The following is a 15,890-nucleotide window of genomic DNA, read 5'->3' on the forward strand; positions in this document are numbered from 1 at the left end:
AATGAATAGGAAAGAGAAACCAAATAAATTTCGAAGCAAGTAGTTGACAAAATAAAAATATACCAGTGACGATCTTTTTCTTGCTGTCAGCAAATTCTTTTACAAGCAGGCTCTCTTTAACCTTGAAAGAGAATCGCTAAATGATTTAACATAGGCAACTTACATAGCCTGCTAGTTTTTTTTTGCTCGTAAATTTTTGTCTTTTGTTATCCCCATTACACAGTACTAGCTCAACGGTACTAGCCTAGTTAAAAAGTAAGAACAACTCCATCGCAAGATAAAAGCGCTTAGGTACCTATTTCATATCTTTATCGTATTTTTTACCGACTTCATGAAACTCTTGGTGGCACCCTCTGTGAGAAAGAAGCTACACTGTTGACCGCGATATTAGTCACAGCTGCGTAGTTTATTTCCATTTCTCCAGTTTACATGCCCATTTTTCAGAACTTCATTCACCACTTTTTTTATGAAAACTTTTGAGCTTCACATGAATTGCCAAAATATAGATAAGTATTCACGCTACCGATCCCATACATTCGTATTGCTTAAAATGCTCCCTAATTTTTGCAATTAATTCCTAAACTATGAACTCTTTTGACGCATGTTTTCTAGATTTTTTAAACATATATTAATGGACAAAATATCAGTTTATATTGTATGGAAACTATGCTCTGTACATCTATCTATCTAATGCATATTTTTCCGATCATATACACCCCTTGCTTATGGAATGGTGAATGAAGTTCTGAGGCAATGCACGCCCCATTGAATTACATGTGCATCACCAGTTGCCTATATTCTCTAAATCCAAACCTTAATGCAAATAAGGTTCATCAATTGTAACTAAGGCAATTCTGAAGAAGAATTGAGAGAACTATCCTTCTTATTTTTGTGTTTAAATGTGCGGGGCTGTTCTACTTCATTCTGGCCCACTATATACTGAAAGAATACGGTGAATTTCTTTGACAGTTTATGAAGATTTTCCCAATTCGTATATTATAGCAATTTTATTTCAATCTGATTACAATCTGATCACATCCTGATAAATACATCTAGAAGTTCTTTAAATAATCAGGTTCCTTACCTGATACCAGCACAATCTGAATAAACATAAAATAAATTATTAGTTACAAATGTCTAATATATCAAATTGATTTCGGACTGAATATCAAACAAGGTTTCCAAGGATAATTCACATGCAAATGTTTTCATGTAACTATGAACTGTTTAAATTAAATGTTTGTTTCCCTATACAACACCTAGAAAATTTCCATACCCGAACCGAGGCGTAGGTATAATTATTTTATCAAATGATGAACAGACTTTCCTGCGTACAACATGAACTATAGGCATCACGTATATTTGAAACTGCACAAAATTTGTATGAGACGGCAATAGCACAAAGGAAATTGGGGAAGAAAAAGAGCTTGAGGTTTTTTTCATATGTCAAGAAATATGTGACAAAAAGCACATAATCAAGGTGTGAGAAATGGCCAGATCAGACCTAAATACCGCACTTAAAGCGTACAATCTCGACGCCTTTGCTAAAAAAGAAAGAACCTCGCCTTTACAATAAAAAAATTAGGAGTTTATGTTATAACGCAGTCACAGTCATTCTTCCACCTTTCATGACCTACCTATATAGGTACGAGTATAAATTGGACATCGATATGTAAATGATGTATTACTGAACACATCTGCAAATGGCTTATAAACGCATCATGTTTTATTGTGCTGAAATTTATGATCCTACTAAATCCGATTGACGCCTGAGGATATATTCATATTTGATATTCATTAGTTATCGTAGTATACTGAATCCATTTCCGTTTTTCAATCAAATTAAAAGCATCTTTTCCCGATGAAAATAGGTATACCTACATTTCTACACTATTGGGGATCAAACGAATCTTGTAAACAACACTTTATTTTCACTATCTGTTCCTTATGAACGTAAAGCTCATAAACAAATGCCAATTTTTCAATGAAAAGGGAGTAAGCTCTAGTATTTCTGGTTATTTTGCAAAAAGGCGATATTTCCAATTTAGGAAAATATGCCGAGGATAGCAATGCAATAAAATGCTCAACCTAATGATGACGCCATTTACAATCAAACACAAAACAGAGCAATTTATAAAGTAAATAACTCATCAAACGCTATTAATTGGTGATTTCATTCAATGTTTAATTATGCCGTCCGTAACAAGCGTTTAGCATCAAATTGCAATAGTTGGTAAACTGATTATTCAGTAAGTGCTTCATTTATTTGCGGTGTTCTGTCCAGCAAATTTTGTATTCTCCGAACCTTGGAACGAGTACAGTTTGACCCCATTTAATATCTAAACATTTACTTTTTTTGTTTATGTTCACGTAATGATATTATTTAGAATAGTTTTTCTATTTCGATGTGGAAACAATACCGAAACCGTACTTGATTGGCCCAGTTTGCGTGCGTTTCTAGACAGAAATGATGCTGAAAGAAATAGAAACGCATTATTTTTTTTATTTTGTTGGATTGGTACCCCTCGCTTTTTTGCTGTCAACGGTATCCGTTAAATCAAAACTAAACATAACCTGTAAAGTGTAAATAACGTACGAGGAACTTGACCGATTGTATTAATTCCGATTAATTTTGAATATATACTCCAAAGGGTAGAACTTTTTTTATTTTTAGTTAGCGTAGTAAAATATGCCAGCAGTACATTCTTGCTTACTTTTTGAACTCCCTTCTCGGACAATCAGTTTTCAAAAATTTTGTACTCCTCGTACTTTACTTTCGATTTTACAGGCAGTAAATTTAACGTCGCTTTATTGGCAATCTCTTGGGTCTCTGGTGGGGTACAAGAGACGTGTTTGGCATCCGTATTCATCATAACTGCCGCAAAATGGAATTATGACCAAATAATTAAAAGTTTGAAGTTTGAAAATACAGGAATCAGGTTAACCAACGTGAAAATAAATGAATTGTGTCTATTACCAACATACACTGAATGATAGTTTAAAATTACCTAACAACGCCTAAATGCAATATTTATAATTTGTATAATTTATTACCTCGTGCGACAATCTTCGTCAAATGACACTTGTACTTTAATATACTAATTTCAGCCGGTGAAATATCGACCGTATGTACTTTTTCGACCTAGCAGGCCTATACCGCTGCTTATAATAAACCAACGATAGGAAAATATCCTTTTAAAACAGCATTGTGGGCTTTTATATACAAACTTCCTCTTTTTATTTTTCTCCAAAGCGCTCATATCTTTAAAACTTTGTTCGAAAGACTTTTGAATAAGGCAGCATTTAGATGAGGTTGATATGAATCCTATAACGCTCTAACTTTATCCAAAATGCACACTGGAATACCAAAGCCTATACAAACTTTAAGTTGCGTAACTAGATATTTTGTTCGTAATAAATCATTTCCTTACGAGCCCCTCCGTAAAATTGAATTGAATAATTTTGGGCTCATCTTGTGCTAGGTACTTTTTGTGTTGTAGAAAGTTAGTGTTCTTATGGTTTTCAAGTTACTGAAACGATTAGAGAGTGTACCTCAATTTTATGCCCTTATTATTTTGAAGTTGCTAGTTGTTAATTATAGAATGGGAGCCCACAATCATGCATATATTCAAAATCCCTTTATGCTTGAATGTTATACACACTATGGTTTCTAGTTCCGGAGCCTTTGTGACTCAGACAGACAGACAGACATACATCAAGAGCGCAAAAGTGCATTTTCTATTTTTTTAAAGTGAAAGTGCACTAAAAGGTTTTTGAACTAATGACATTTAGGGATTCTTTATAAAACGAATGGATTTTTCGCCAATAAATTTGAGGCGCTTCAGAAGCTATGGGTAAACTCTTTAAAGTGTTTGCAGAAATTATTCAAAGATTATTTAGACATTTATCAAGTATTCTTTAGAAACGTACAATGCTCCTCATAGATTCTTCGCGGATCCTTCTCGGCGTTTTCGGAGAATGTGCTTCTTATATCATTTTCACTACATTCTTATTGATTCCTCGTGAATTGGTGCGGAGAGAGATTCCATTTTAATAATATCGAGATCATTCCTAAAAGATTTTTGGAAATTCCCCAGAATACACAATCCTCCGTGGGCTTTGGAAAATTGATATAGATCCAGGAGTGATTGTCTGCGCCATCTATACTTGGGCATCGGTGTATACCGTAATAATAAGCTTAAATACTGTTCACTTTGTCTTTTGCATTCTGTCATATACTACAACTTGTTAGAAACAGATGGCAACTCTCTTTTCGACCGTAAAAGATAAAATCCTGTTTCCGTTCCCGTTGGAATTTGGGAAAGTGTTTTACTACATCAGAAAGCTTCGAAGGCATACGTTAAGACATACGTCTGACCGTCTATTTTTCGTCTCTCGTCTGAAATGGACGGTTTGGAATTTGGATTCTTCTAGAGCCGTAGTAAATCTTGCTTTGGCGCCACTATTAGTTATATTGCGATTTAAAATGCCGGAAAAGAAAAAAATAATTTTCATGGCTTTATCTCAAACGGTTTGAGCGTGGAAGCTGATTCCATCTCCAATAGCGACCCTGTATGTGTTCTCCTATTGCTGCTAGGCTGCGCTTCCTCGATAGATTGAAATTTAGTCTTCTTGTTTACTCAGTGGGACCTTCTGGTGCATTTGCAATCTACAAATAAGGAAACGTTTACATTTCATTACCCCATTACACGAATTTCAACTGTGTTTTCTCGCCGACAGCAATCAATGCAGGACATTCCGATAAAACTATCTTCGCATATCTCAGGGACAACGATCGATAACATGAATAGTTCGCGAAATGAAAATAACCTCTTGTTTCCCTTAATTCAGAAAGAGCCAACCTTACATTAGGAATATATTTATTTTAGGATACATAAGACACATAAGATTACCTAATCGCGCTTAATGGAAACTTTAAGCCCAAGCTCTAGGCTTCGACGAAAGCTGGCCGCAAATTGCTTTGCTCTTCATTCGCATTTAACAGCAGTATAAATAGTGATAGTTGGTACCGAAAAACAGCCACAAATTCCATTTTGAGTCAAACAAATTGATATCTCTCGTGAAACGAATGCAAGTCGAAATGAACAGTAATTAAAAATTAATTAGATACAGAAGCGTTTGTACTCTTGTAGCAAGAAATGTTTAATTATAAGGAACAAAGGCGCAAGGATCGAGTCGTCTTTACCTTTTGTTAACAAAAGTCATTGTTTTAAACTTTATAATGTCAGGTAGGCCGTATTGTCGCCCTCTCGAGCATACTTTTACTCTTTTATAGTCTACTTACGTACTTGCCTTTAAACGAAAGAATTTTTGATGTTACCTACCTATGAGAGTTTCTATAACATTTTATGCTACCCAAGTTGATTGGTAATCTCTTCACATCTATTATTTTCTTTAAGTTTAGACGGATGAGAGTGTGTGATTTGCAGTGGCGTACCGGAGCTAAATGGCGCCCAGGGCAAGTGCCGAAATTGCGCCCCCCTCCTAGCTCATTCACCATCTATCATCCAGATTTTATATCATTTTTAACAAGCGAAATATACTTAGTTTCTACTGTAAAATACATGATTTTTCGACTTCGGATTGACGTATTAAACACTATGAGTAATCAAAATGTATTCTATTTGTGTTTGACCCATGTTTGTCTTTTTGATTGAAAATGACATAAGGATACTTTCTGTACATAAAAACCATGTAAAAAACAAGCTTTGAAGGATCGAATAATTGTATATTTAACATAAATTGAGATCTGCTTACAATTCCTTGTAAAAATCGACTAATGAAAATAAACAAAAATAATTCAATGTACTTGTAATCGGCCTTCTTGGTCGCAACAATTTTCTAATTTGTCTAATTTTTATTTTACTAATAGTTTATTTAACAGTTCAAGTTTATGCAAAGTTTATATTACAAAACAGTCTTAGATTTACGCAGTTTTAGGCAAATTTTAGCAAAGTTTTTTTATAAAATTTGCATAAACTTTGCATCAGGTTGGTTATCAGAGAATACGATTATTTCGAACCATCAGCCGTAATTTTGAGTTGTTTTGAATTTTTCGGAATTTTTTACAAGAGTGCCAACACTCAACCGCAGGCTCTCTTGTCTTTTCCGCCCTCTCGAGTTTGGCGCCCCTCTGCGTTAGCGCCCAGGGCATGTACCCTGTCTGCCCCAACTTAGATACGCCACTGGTGATTTGGAACTTGATTCTTATTTATCCATCACCAACAACTTTTGGTATTCTTTCTAAAACTCTTTACTGGATTTTGTAGTTGTGGAGGACGTGGCAACACGGCCAGGCGGTCGCAATGGGTCTATGGTCGCTGAATAAAGGCCGATGATAAAATAAATGCAAACTTATTTAATTGATCGATTAATCATACTAAATTACAGAAGCTAGAAGCACACCACATGGCGCTGCGAACTATCAACGAACTTAACGATCAAATGAAGAAATAATTGGAAAAATTTACATAACCAAACAATATACACGAGGCGTGCAACTTAACCAAAATGTCATCTGGATTTCACAACCCGTTACCAAATTTAATCCTAAATAATAATCCAGCTGAAAATTGGAAACAATGGTTGAACCGGTTCAGAATCTATCTAACAGCAACGGAGGTGGATAAGAAACCCGAAAAGGTACAAATTGCCCAATTACTCCATTTTGCAGGCCCAGAACTACAAAAAATCTATGACACACTTCAATTCCAAGAAAACGAGGACAAGAACAAAATTAATGTCGTCATCGAAAAATTAAACAAACACTTCTTGCCAAGGGAAAATCTAATCTGTCATAGATACCAATTCTTTATGACGAAACAAATAAACGGTCAATCAATTGAACAATATGTAACGGAACTCAAAAAACAAGCTGCTAACTGTAAACTAGATACATTGCATGACGATTTAATTGTATGCATGCTAGTTTGTGGTACCAATAACGTGGACATTCGCCAAAAATTACTACAAGAAGAAGCGATAGATTTGGAAAAGGCGCTGAAATTATGTTCCATCATTGAACAATCAAAGAGGCACGCAAAGAAGATTGAAGGCTTCACGAATATCACGGAACGAGATCAACAGACCTCAGTGGACCAGATCGCAATCAACAGACCAACCCAAAGGAAAAATCGATACCAACATCTAAGCCGAACTTCATCGTCTAACTACAGGTGGCCAAGACCAGGGTCAACGAATAGAAGATCATCCTCAAGAGAGCGTACATCAGGTGAAAAACTTATCAACAATTGCTCTCGCTGTGGAACTTCCCATTTAATAAATAAATGCCCTGCTTTCAACAAGGTATGTGGGCAATGCAAATTAAAAAATCATTATGCGAGCATGTGCAAAACTCGCAAACAAATAAACATGGTAGCTTCCACAAGCGAAGAGAGCAATCAAAATCATATTATGGACAATAATTCACTGTTTATTAGCTCAATACAAAAAACTAAGTCACGTATAAATATTGTAGAGGAATTGAATCACACCTACGATAACAATTCCTGGTTTGCTTCTCTTGAAATTGTAAAAAAAAAAATCAAATTTAAAATCGATACAGGTGCTATGGCGAATATATTACCCATACATATTTTCATGAAAATTGGATTGTCTCCTCAATTGATCACAGAGTGTTCTAGTGTAATATTGAAATCATATAGTGGTGATGTCTTACCTGTTCTAGGCACCATTCAATTAAGTTGCCTAACAAATAATGCAGAGAACTATTTAATTGATTTTCATGTAATAAATGACATAACTGAGCCTCTGCTAGGTCTCAAAGCATGTGCCATGCTAAACTTAATTAAGAAAGTGAATCAAGTAAATGAAGTCAAATTAAAAAATCATGAAATTATTACAAATTTAAGACAAAATATTTTAATAAAGTACAATGATTTATTTACAGGCATAGGGTGTATATATCCTGAATATCACATTCAAATTGAACAAAATGCACAACCAGTAATTTGCCCAATAAGGAAAGTACCGATAGCTCTCATTGACAAACTCAAACTAACTTTAGATAACCTGGAAAAAAATAAAATCATACAAAAAGTAGACGGGCCAACCGAATGGTTGCACCCCCTTGTGTTAGTAAAAAAATCAGATAATAATTTACGAATTTGTCTCGACCCATTACATTTAAATAAAGTAATCAAAAGAGAATACTGTAAGCTACCCACTTTTGAGGAATTGACTTATCGTTTTACAGGAGCCAAATGGTTTAGTAGGCTTGATGCCAATCAAGCATTCTATCAAATACCTCTTGACGAAACAAGTTCAAATTTATTAGTTTTCGGTACTCCTGTAGGTCGTTACAAATTTCGCAGACTTCCTTTTGGTTTAAAAAATGCCAGCGAAGTTTTTAACGAACGTTTTCAAGCTATATTCCAAGGTAATAATATTGCTACGTACATTGATGATATTATCGTGTGGGGCAAAACATTAGATGAGCACAATTTAGCATTAGAGCAAGTTTTCAAATTAGCTCTCCAACATGATATAAAATTTAACAAACATAAATGTAGTTTTGGTTCAAATCAAATTAAATTCATGGGGCACATAATAAATGAACAAGGAATAGCTATAGATCCCGACCGCATAAAAGCCATAACAGAATTTCCAGAACCCAAAGACAAACAAAGTTTACAAAGATTCCTCGGAATCATAAATTATGTAGGAAAATTTATTCCTAACTTCTCAGCAGAAACTTCTATTTTAAGACAACTCATAAGGAAAGACACATTTTATCAATGGAATTTTGAGCACAGACAAGCTTTTAAAAAATTGAAGAATTCATTAACAACCACTCCCACTCTACAAATTTTTGACCCATTAAAAGAAGTAACAATCTCAGTAGATGCATCACAAGCGGGATTAGGTGGTGTTTTATTACAAAATAATAAACCCGTAAGCTACTGCTCAAAGGCATTATCAGATGCACAAGTAAATTATGCTCAAATTGAGAAAGAGCTCCTGGCTGTATTATATGGATTATTAAAATTTCACGAATATACTTTTGGCAGATTGGTAACAATTGAAACAGACCACAAACCATTAATAGCAATAATAAATAAACCACTAAGTAAATGTCCGGCTCGACTTCAAAGAATAATGTTACAACTCCAAAAATATCAATTTAACTTGGTTTACAAAGCAGGAAAACATCTCATTATAGCTGACGCACTTTCCAGAGCATACATAAACAACGACAATGACATTTCCTTAGATGAACAGTTAAGTGACCAAGTGTGCACAGTAATAGTAAATGAAAACATTTCAGATGATTATTTAAATAAAATACAAATAGAGACAAATAAAGATCCTGAACTAATTGAGCTTTCCCAAGTTATCAAGCAAGGGTGGCCAAAATCAAAATCTTCTAAAGTACTAAACGATAAAATGAATATTTATTGTCGATACAAGGACACCTTGGTAATAAATGAAGGTATAATTTATAACGGACCAAGTGTTTTAGTCCCAAAGACTCTAAGGCAAGAGATTTTACGCAAAATTCATTATAGTCATTTAGGATTTGATAAGAATTTTAGGATGGCAAGGGACTCTGTATTTTGGCCAAACTTAAAAATTGATCTCCGTAATTTTATAAATAATTGTCAAACATGTCAGAAATATGCACCTTCACAACCTTCTGAAACTCTTCATTCACATGAAATACCTAAGTTACCATGGCACAAAGTAGGCTGTGACTTATTTGAAATAAACAATGCTCATTATTTGTTAGTAGTTGATTACTATTCAAAATTTATTGAATTGGAAGAATTAAAAATTAATACTACTAGCAATAAAATAATAAACATATTGAAAAGCATCTTTGCTAGACATGGTGTTCCGAAAATAGTCGTTACTGACGGAGGTCCACAGTTTAGCTCAGATCATTTTAAACAGTTTTCAACTGACTGGTGCTTCAATCATACTCTGACTTCACCTTACCACAGTCAATCAAACGGCATGGCAGAAAGGCATGTACAAATTGCAAAAAAGTTATTAAAGAAAACAATAGACGAAGGTAAAGATATATATCTCGCATTACTGCAGTTGAGAAATTCACCAATATTTGGGGATTACTCGCCCGCAGAGATATTAATGTCAAGGAAAATGCGTAATCCTTTACTTCCTATTCACATTAATAAATTAAAACCTCATGTGATTAATGTCAGGGAATATAATTCATTTATCATAGAAAATCAACAACGGCAAGTCAAACAGTATAATAAGGCCAAAGGTGCCAAAGAATTGGACATTATTGAACCAAAAACAAAAGTATTGATTCAATTAAGACCCAATTCTTTATGGCAGCCAGGAACAATTATTAGTAGGATGGGTTTTCGTAGATACAGAATTCAATCAGACACTGGACGTTATTACATTCGTAACAGAAAGTTTATAAAAAAGTCGATTCTCAAAACGCATGTTAATTACAATGCTAGTAATCAGAACGTTAATAATAAAGTAAAGTGGAGTAATAACAATGTAGAACCAGACTGCGACGCTAACACTAATTGGTCGTCTCTATACACATTAAGTAATGATAGTGATAATAATGTAGAGCCCAGTGATTCAGGAAGCAATTCTAAAGAGATAGGAAATTAGTGACTTCTCTTCTGCTTCTACAACAAACCACGGAGTGGACAGTCCATTGTATTCAACGCGATAAAACGCGTTTACCAAAACATAAACGAAACTCACAAACCCATTGAATTTAAATGTTAAGTTATCAATATTAGTGTACATCTTTAAGACAGTTTACATTATTAATGACATAAGTACGAGAGTTATCACTTTTGCGCATAATTATTTTGGAATTTGACACCCAGTTCCAAAATCGATGGACCAATTAAAATGCTGCATTATGTGGCGGTAATTTTTGGAGGAGTGACTTCACTATTTCTGTTAATAAATGGGAAAGTGAGTTCGAATACCACAGACAAGTAGATATTTCAACTGCGGTATCACTAAATCCGAAAATTTTACATTAAATTACGTTTGGTAACGATTGAAATACAACTTAGCAATAAAACGTAGACAAAATTATTAAATGTATTGTATTACCCCCCATTTCAACGAAATTTGGTGTTTAATACACAAAAAACGCTGGGTGGTCCATATATAAGGAAGGATAATGTAAAATCTTGTACATATATATTGCCTGATTTGTAAGAGTGAATTTAAAAAAAATTGACTTCCAAGGTAGTTGAGAAATTAATCTGATCTTGCAAAGGGATGAAAATGTAGTTTTCACAATTACGATGCTTACTTAAAACTGCCCCTACACGGATGCTTACGATTTTAATTTTTAAGCTTTACCAACCAAAACGTAGACCAAGCGCGTTTTCAATATTACAATGAACTTTTCATAAACTTCGTTGAATGTTGACTATAAAATATTATGTAAAGCTGCTCATTTTAATTTTAGAATCTCCATAAGGGAACGGAATATGCTACCGCCTTAGCACTTCCTTAATGAAGTAAATTGATTTTATACTTGCTTTATTTATGATGTTATATAATTCAACATGATTATTGAAGCGGTAGGCGATAATTAGTCACGCTCACAGGCAATTACTCGAAAGAAATTAAGTTAAATGCTGTCAACGAAATTTAATTCTACTAGATTCCTGGTACCTTGATTCAAAAGAAGCGGTGTGCTTACTGCGAGGCATTATTATACACCACGCGGCGAGGATTATGGTAAAAATGCAACAAAAGTTTTGTAAATTATGATTGAACTTCATTTGTCTAAGTCGCGTTAATATTGATCTTGTTGCCACGTGGAACTAATGGGTTCATTCCTTCTGAAATGGAAAAGTCTGAATCATTTAAACGTCGGGCTTTTGAACCACAATAAAATTGAGCGCTTTCGATAACTGTAAGCATCATTAATTACTGTGCACGCCATTTTTCTCAATTTCGTTAAAAATTGACAAAACACTTATCCTCACAATCTCTAACGGAAAGCCTATCAAACACCACTTGAAAACTTCAACTGTGTACATCAGAGTTCAGAGTTTCAAACGAGGGTCGAAACTAAAAGTGATTTTAGTTTGTGTGTCCCCTCTTTGTTGTTTCAGAGGAGTTTGTCGCACCTATCTTATGATCTCTTTGAAACAGGGGCACAGTTGCGGTTCAAGAATTTGAAATAAATACACGAATACACAAAATTCAGTGTCCTTTATTATGTGTTGTTGCAAATGCCTTCTGGGAATGCTTTGTGCGTTTGTCTGTCTGCGCGATCTGGTTAATTGTTAACTTAGTAAAATGGTTAAAATACAATATATTCGAAAAAACCTTCGCTCTGGTAAACTCGGAACGAAGTTTATTGCGGCAAAGTATGAATACTATATTTGAACTACGAGCAAAAGCAACAATTATTTGGTAGTGTAAGAATAAATAAGCGAGCATTAGGTGGAATGGAAAGTCGTCCACTTTGCGTCGTTATCTTAGTTAGTGTGGTGGTAACCCAAAATTAATATGCTTATTTTCTATGTCACACTTCCTGTCTGTCCTGTGAACCCACAGAGTTCAATGGAATAACATTGCATAGTTGCATACAGGAAGGTGGCATGGATTATTGCTTATATAGTTAGTTAGTTTTTTTAGTTTGAGTAAGTAGCTCGAACCTGTTGGTATCATCGAAATGTAGCTTTAGTATGATATGTAAATAAAGTACTTAAATAACACCCAACATAAATTATTACATGGCGATCCTGCCATCCTGCACAAAACCACCTTAAAAATTTAAATTTACGTGCAAAAATCTACCTTAAAAATGTAAATCTACGTGGAAGCCGAAGTAGTTAGCAGTGACTAGCCAAGGAACGAGAAATTGACCATGGAAGATGGAAGCTTCATCATCATCTCGAGCGACAGCGTCATCGACTTCGAGTGAGTGTTGTGTTAGTGAAATAGTGAAAAGGAAAAAATTAAACTGCGTAATGGAAGAAAATTTGGTAAATGCTAAATACATAAGTTATAATTAAGTAATAGGTACAGATTTGTTTTTTCTACTTTATGTAAGTATAAGTAAATGGACACAAGCAAGGTAATTCAATATTTTAATGAGCTAAAGCAAATCAGAACGTATTTAATAAAAATAGGTCCAGAGAGACGTAAGGGAGATAATTTAATCAAAAAAGTAGAGGAAGCAAGCTTAATTTATAGTAAGGTTAAAGAATTAGCTGCAGAATTTCAAGTAAGAATAAAAAATTCTAAGTTTAGTAGTGAGGAAATTTCATTTATACAAAATTTTATAAGTAATACGCATAAGTTATATACCGAAATTTTAAATTTTTTACCTCCGGACGTAAAAACAATATCTAATAAAACTATGGCCACTTTTGACTTAAAAACGGCTGTAAGTTTGTTGCCTGTTATGGACAATAAGGAATGTACTACAAAACAATTGATAGACGCAATCGAATTGTACGAGTCAATGCTTAATGATGAGGGCAAACGTCATTTAATAAAGTTTGTTGTAAAAACGCGATTGTCGCCCAGCGCAAAGATACGGATGTCTACAAATTATGATAGTGTGCAAGATCTCGTAAAGGACATTAAAAAGCATCCCTTGACACGAAAATCGGACACTGCATTGCAAACAAAATTATTGCGCGTTAAACAAGGCGACAGGCCAATTGAAAAGTTTAAAGAATTAGAAACACTTTTTGTTGATCTCACAATTTCGCAAGCCAATGGTAATGACGCAGTATTTGAAATCTTGAACCATTAAATGAAAAAATTGCAATAGGTAAAACAGTTCACCAATGGTTTACCGAATCAAAATTTGAGTACCATCGTAGCCTCTAGGGATTATAGCTCTTTAAAAGACGCAATAAGGGGAGCGCAAGATGAGAGTGTATCTCACAATAACCAAACCTTTCAAATAATGTCTTATTCACAACGTCGAGGTAACCAACGTTATCCTTATAAATCCTTCAATAATGCGAGGAATACAAACAATTACAAGACTTTTACGAATTCACAGTTTAGAAACAATAAAAATAACCATCAGTTCTATAGAAATAACTTTGAACAGAATATAAAAGTGCTGAGAAAAATTACTCAAGCGGAAGAGGTAATAATGTAGGTCATGTAACCAGAGGTCGAGGTTTCAGTTATCATCAAGGACGAGGTAGAAAGAATTATTCCTATTTTGCAGAAGAAACAAACACAGAAATTGCGACAACAGCACCTAATACAAATTCACAAAATACTCAAAGTACCAGTCAGTTTTTTCGAGGTAACAACCAGTTTTTTCGAGACCAATAACGAAATAATATACTCATTTAATTCACTGAATTGGGTAACAATGCACTTATTTGGCGAAAAGCGTAAATTCTTAGTTGACACGGGTGCAAGCCTATGTGCAATAAAATTAAATTGCTTAAATTCAAACGTACAAATACACAAAGAAAAGTTAACTGTTAAAGGTATTGGAGGAAATTTGACCGCTGAAGGTTTTGTTAATTTAAGATTGAAAGTTGATAATGTATATTTTGAACAAAAATTCTATATATTTAAACGCTTACCATGTTCAACTGACGGAATTTTGGGGCAAAATTTCTTGAAAAATATTTGGCAAAAATTAATTTTGAAAATAGTACTAATTTAAGTTTAGTAAATAATCATCAGGAGATTTCAATTTCGTTACATAGTGAAAATGACCAAAACGTGTGTATTATACCTCCTCGATGCGAAAGTTTTCAATATTTAAAATTCGACAATGAGATTGTAGGAGATTTTGTAGTAAATTCACAAGAGTTATTGTGAGGGTGTTTATTTAGCAGCAACAATAGTGAGACCAGAAAATGGTAAACTGCCCATAAAAATTTTAAACACAAGAGAAACAGAAGTAAGGCTAAAAAATATTACACCGAAAGATGCATGTCAAATTCATCCAAGTGAAATCACTGCCAGTAGAGTTAAACAATTATTCAGTCTTTTAAATTTAAACGGTTTAAATTTGGAAGAGCAAACGACCATTGAACAGATTTGTGCAAAATACAGTGATATTTTTCATTTGCCGGAAGACAAACTTTCAGTAACCAATTTATATCAACAATCAATACATTTAAAAGACAATTCGACGCCAATATACGTAAAACCTTACCGTGTTCCATATTCGCAAAAAGCTGAGTTGAATAAACAAATTCGTAAACTAAAATGCTCGACAATGATATAATAGAAAAGGCTAAAAGTGAATTTTCATCGCCAGTTTTGCTAGTACCTAAAACATTAGACAGCAATGGTGAAAGGAAGTGGAGACTTGTAATAGATTATCGCTTGTTTAACAAGCAAATTAAGGACGACAAATTTCCATTAGGGAACATTACCGAAATCATATGAATCACTTTCAGGTTCGTTATACTTTTCTACATTAGATTTGAGTCAAAGTTATTATCAAGTAGAGTTAAAACCAGAGAGTAGGCCTTGTACTGCTTTTTCCACAAACGAAGGTCAGTGCCAAATGAAAAGATTACCAATGGGTTTGAAAATTAGTCCCAGCTCATTTTCTAGATTAATGACTGTAGCAATGTCGGGGTTAAATTATGAGCGATGTTTTGTATATTTACAAGATCATAATAAAAATTTACTTAAAGTGTTAGATAGACTTAGGAATGTTAATTTAAAATTAAATCCTTCAAAATGTAATTTTCTAAGGAAAGAAATATTATACTTAGGTCACGTTATATCCGCAAATGGTATTTTACCCGATTCAGCAAAAATTAAAACACTACAGGAATATCCCATTCCAAAGAATCCAAACGAAGTAAAAAGGTTTGTTGCATTCGCCAACTATTACCGAAAATATGTACCAAATTTTGCAAGCATAGCGCTGCCATTAA

General features: G+C 34.0%; 2 protein-coding genes across 2 annotated transcripts in view; both read left to right on the forward strand.

The window, feature by feature from the left end:
* LOC116175819 (sex peptide receptor-like) overlaps nt 1-15,890 on the forward strand; it is an 89,791-nt gene that overhangs the window by 44,411 nt on the left and 29,490 nt on the right. The gene's annotated exons all lie outside the window — the stretch shown is intronic.
* LOC116175818 (uncharacterized protein K02A2.6-like) lies at nt 6,331-11,140 on the forward strand. The gene is made up of 2 exons (XM_031494127.1): nt 6,331-6,642; nt 6,695-11,140. The coding sequence occupies exons 1-2, from the start codon at nt 6,603-6,605 to the stop codon at nt 10,636-10,638; spliced, it is 3,984 nt and encodes a 1,327-aa protein (XP_031349987.1). The 5' UTR covers nt 6,331-6,602; the 3' UTR covers nt 10,639-11,140.

Source organism: Photinus pyralis, unplaced genomic scaffold (genome assembly GCF_008802855.1).
Source record: "Photinus pyralis isolate 1611_PpyrPB1 unplaced genomic scaffold, Ppyr1.3 Ppyr1.4_LG7, whole genome shotgun sequence".
NCBI classification, from domain to species: Eukaryota; Metazoa; Arthropoda; class Insecta; order Coleoptera; family Lampyridae; genus Photinus; species Photinus pyralis.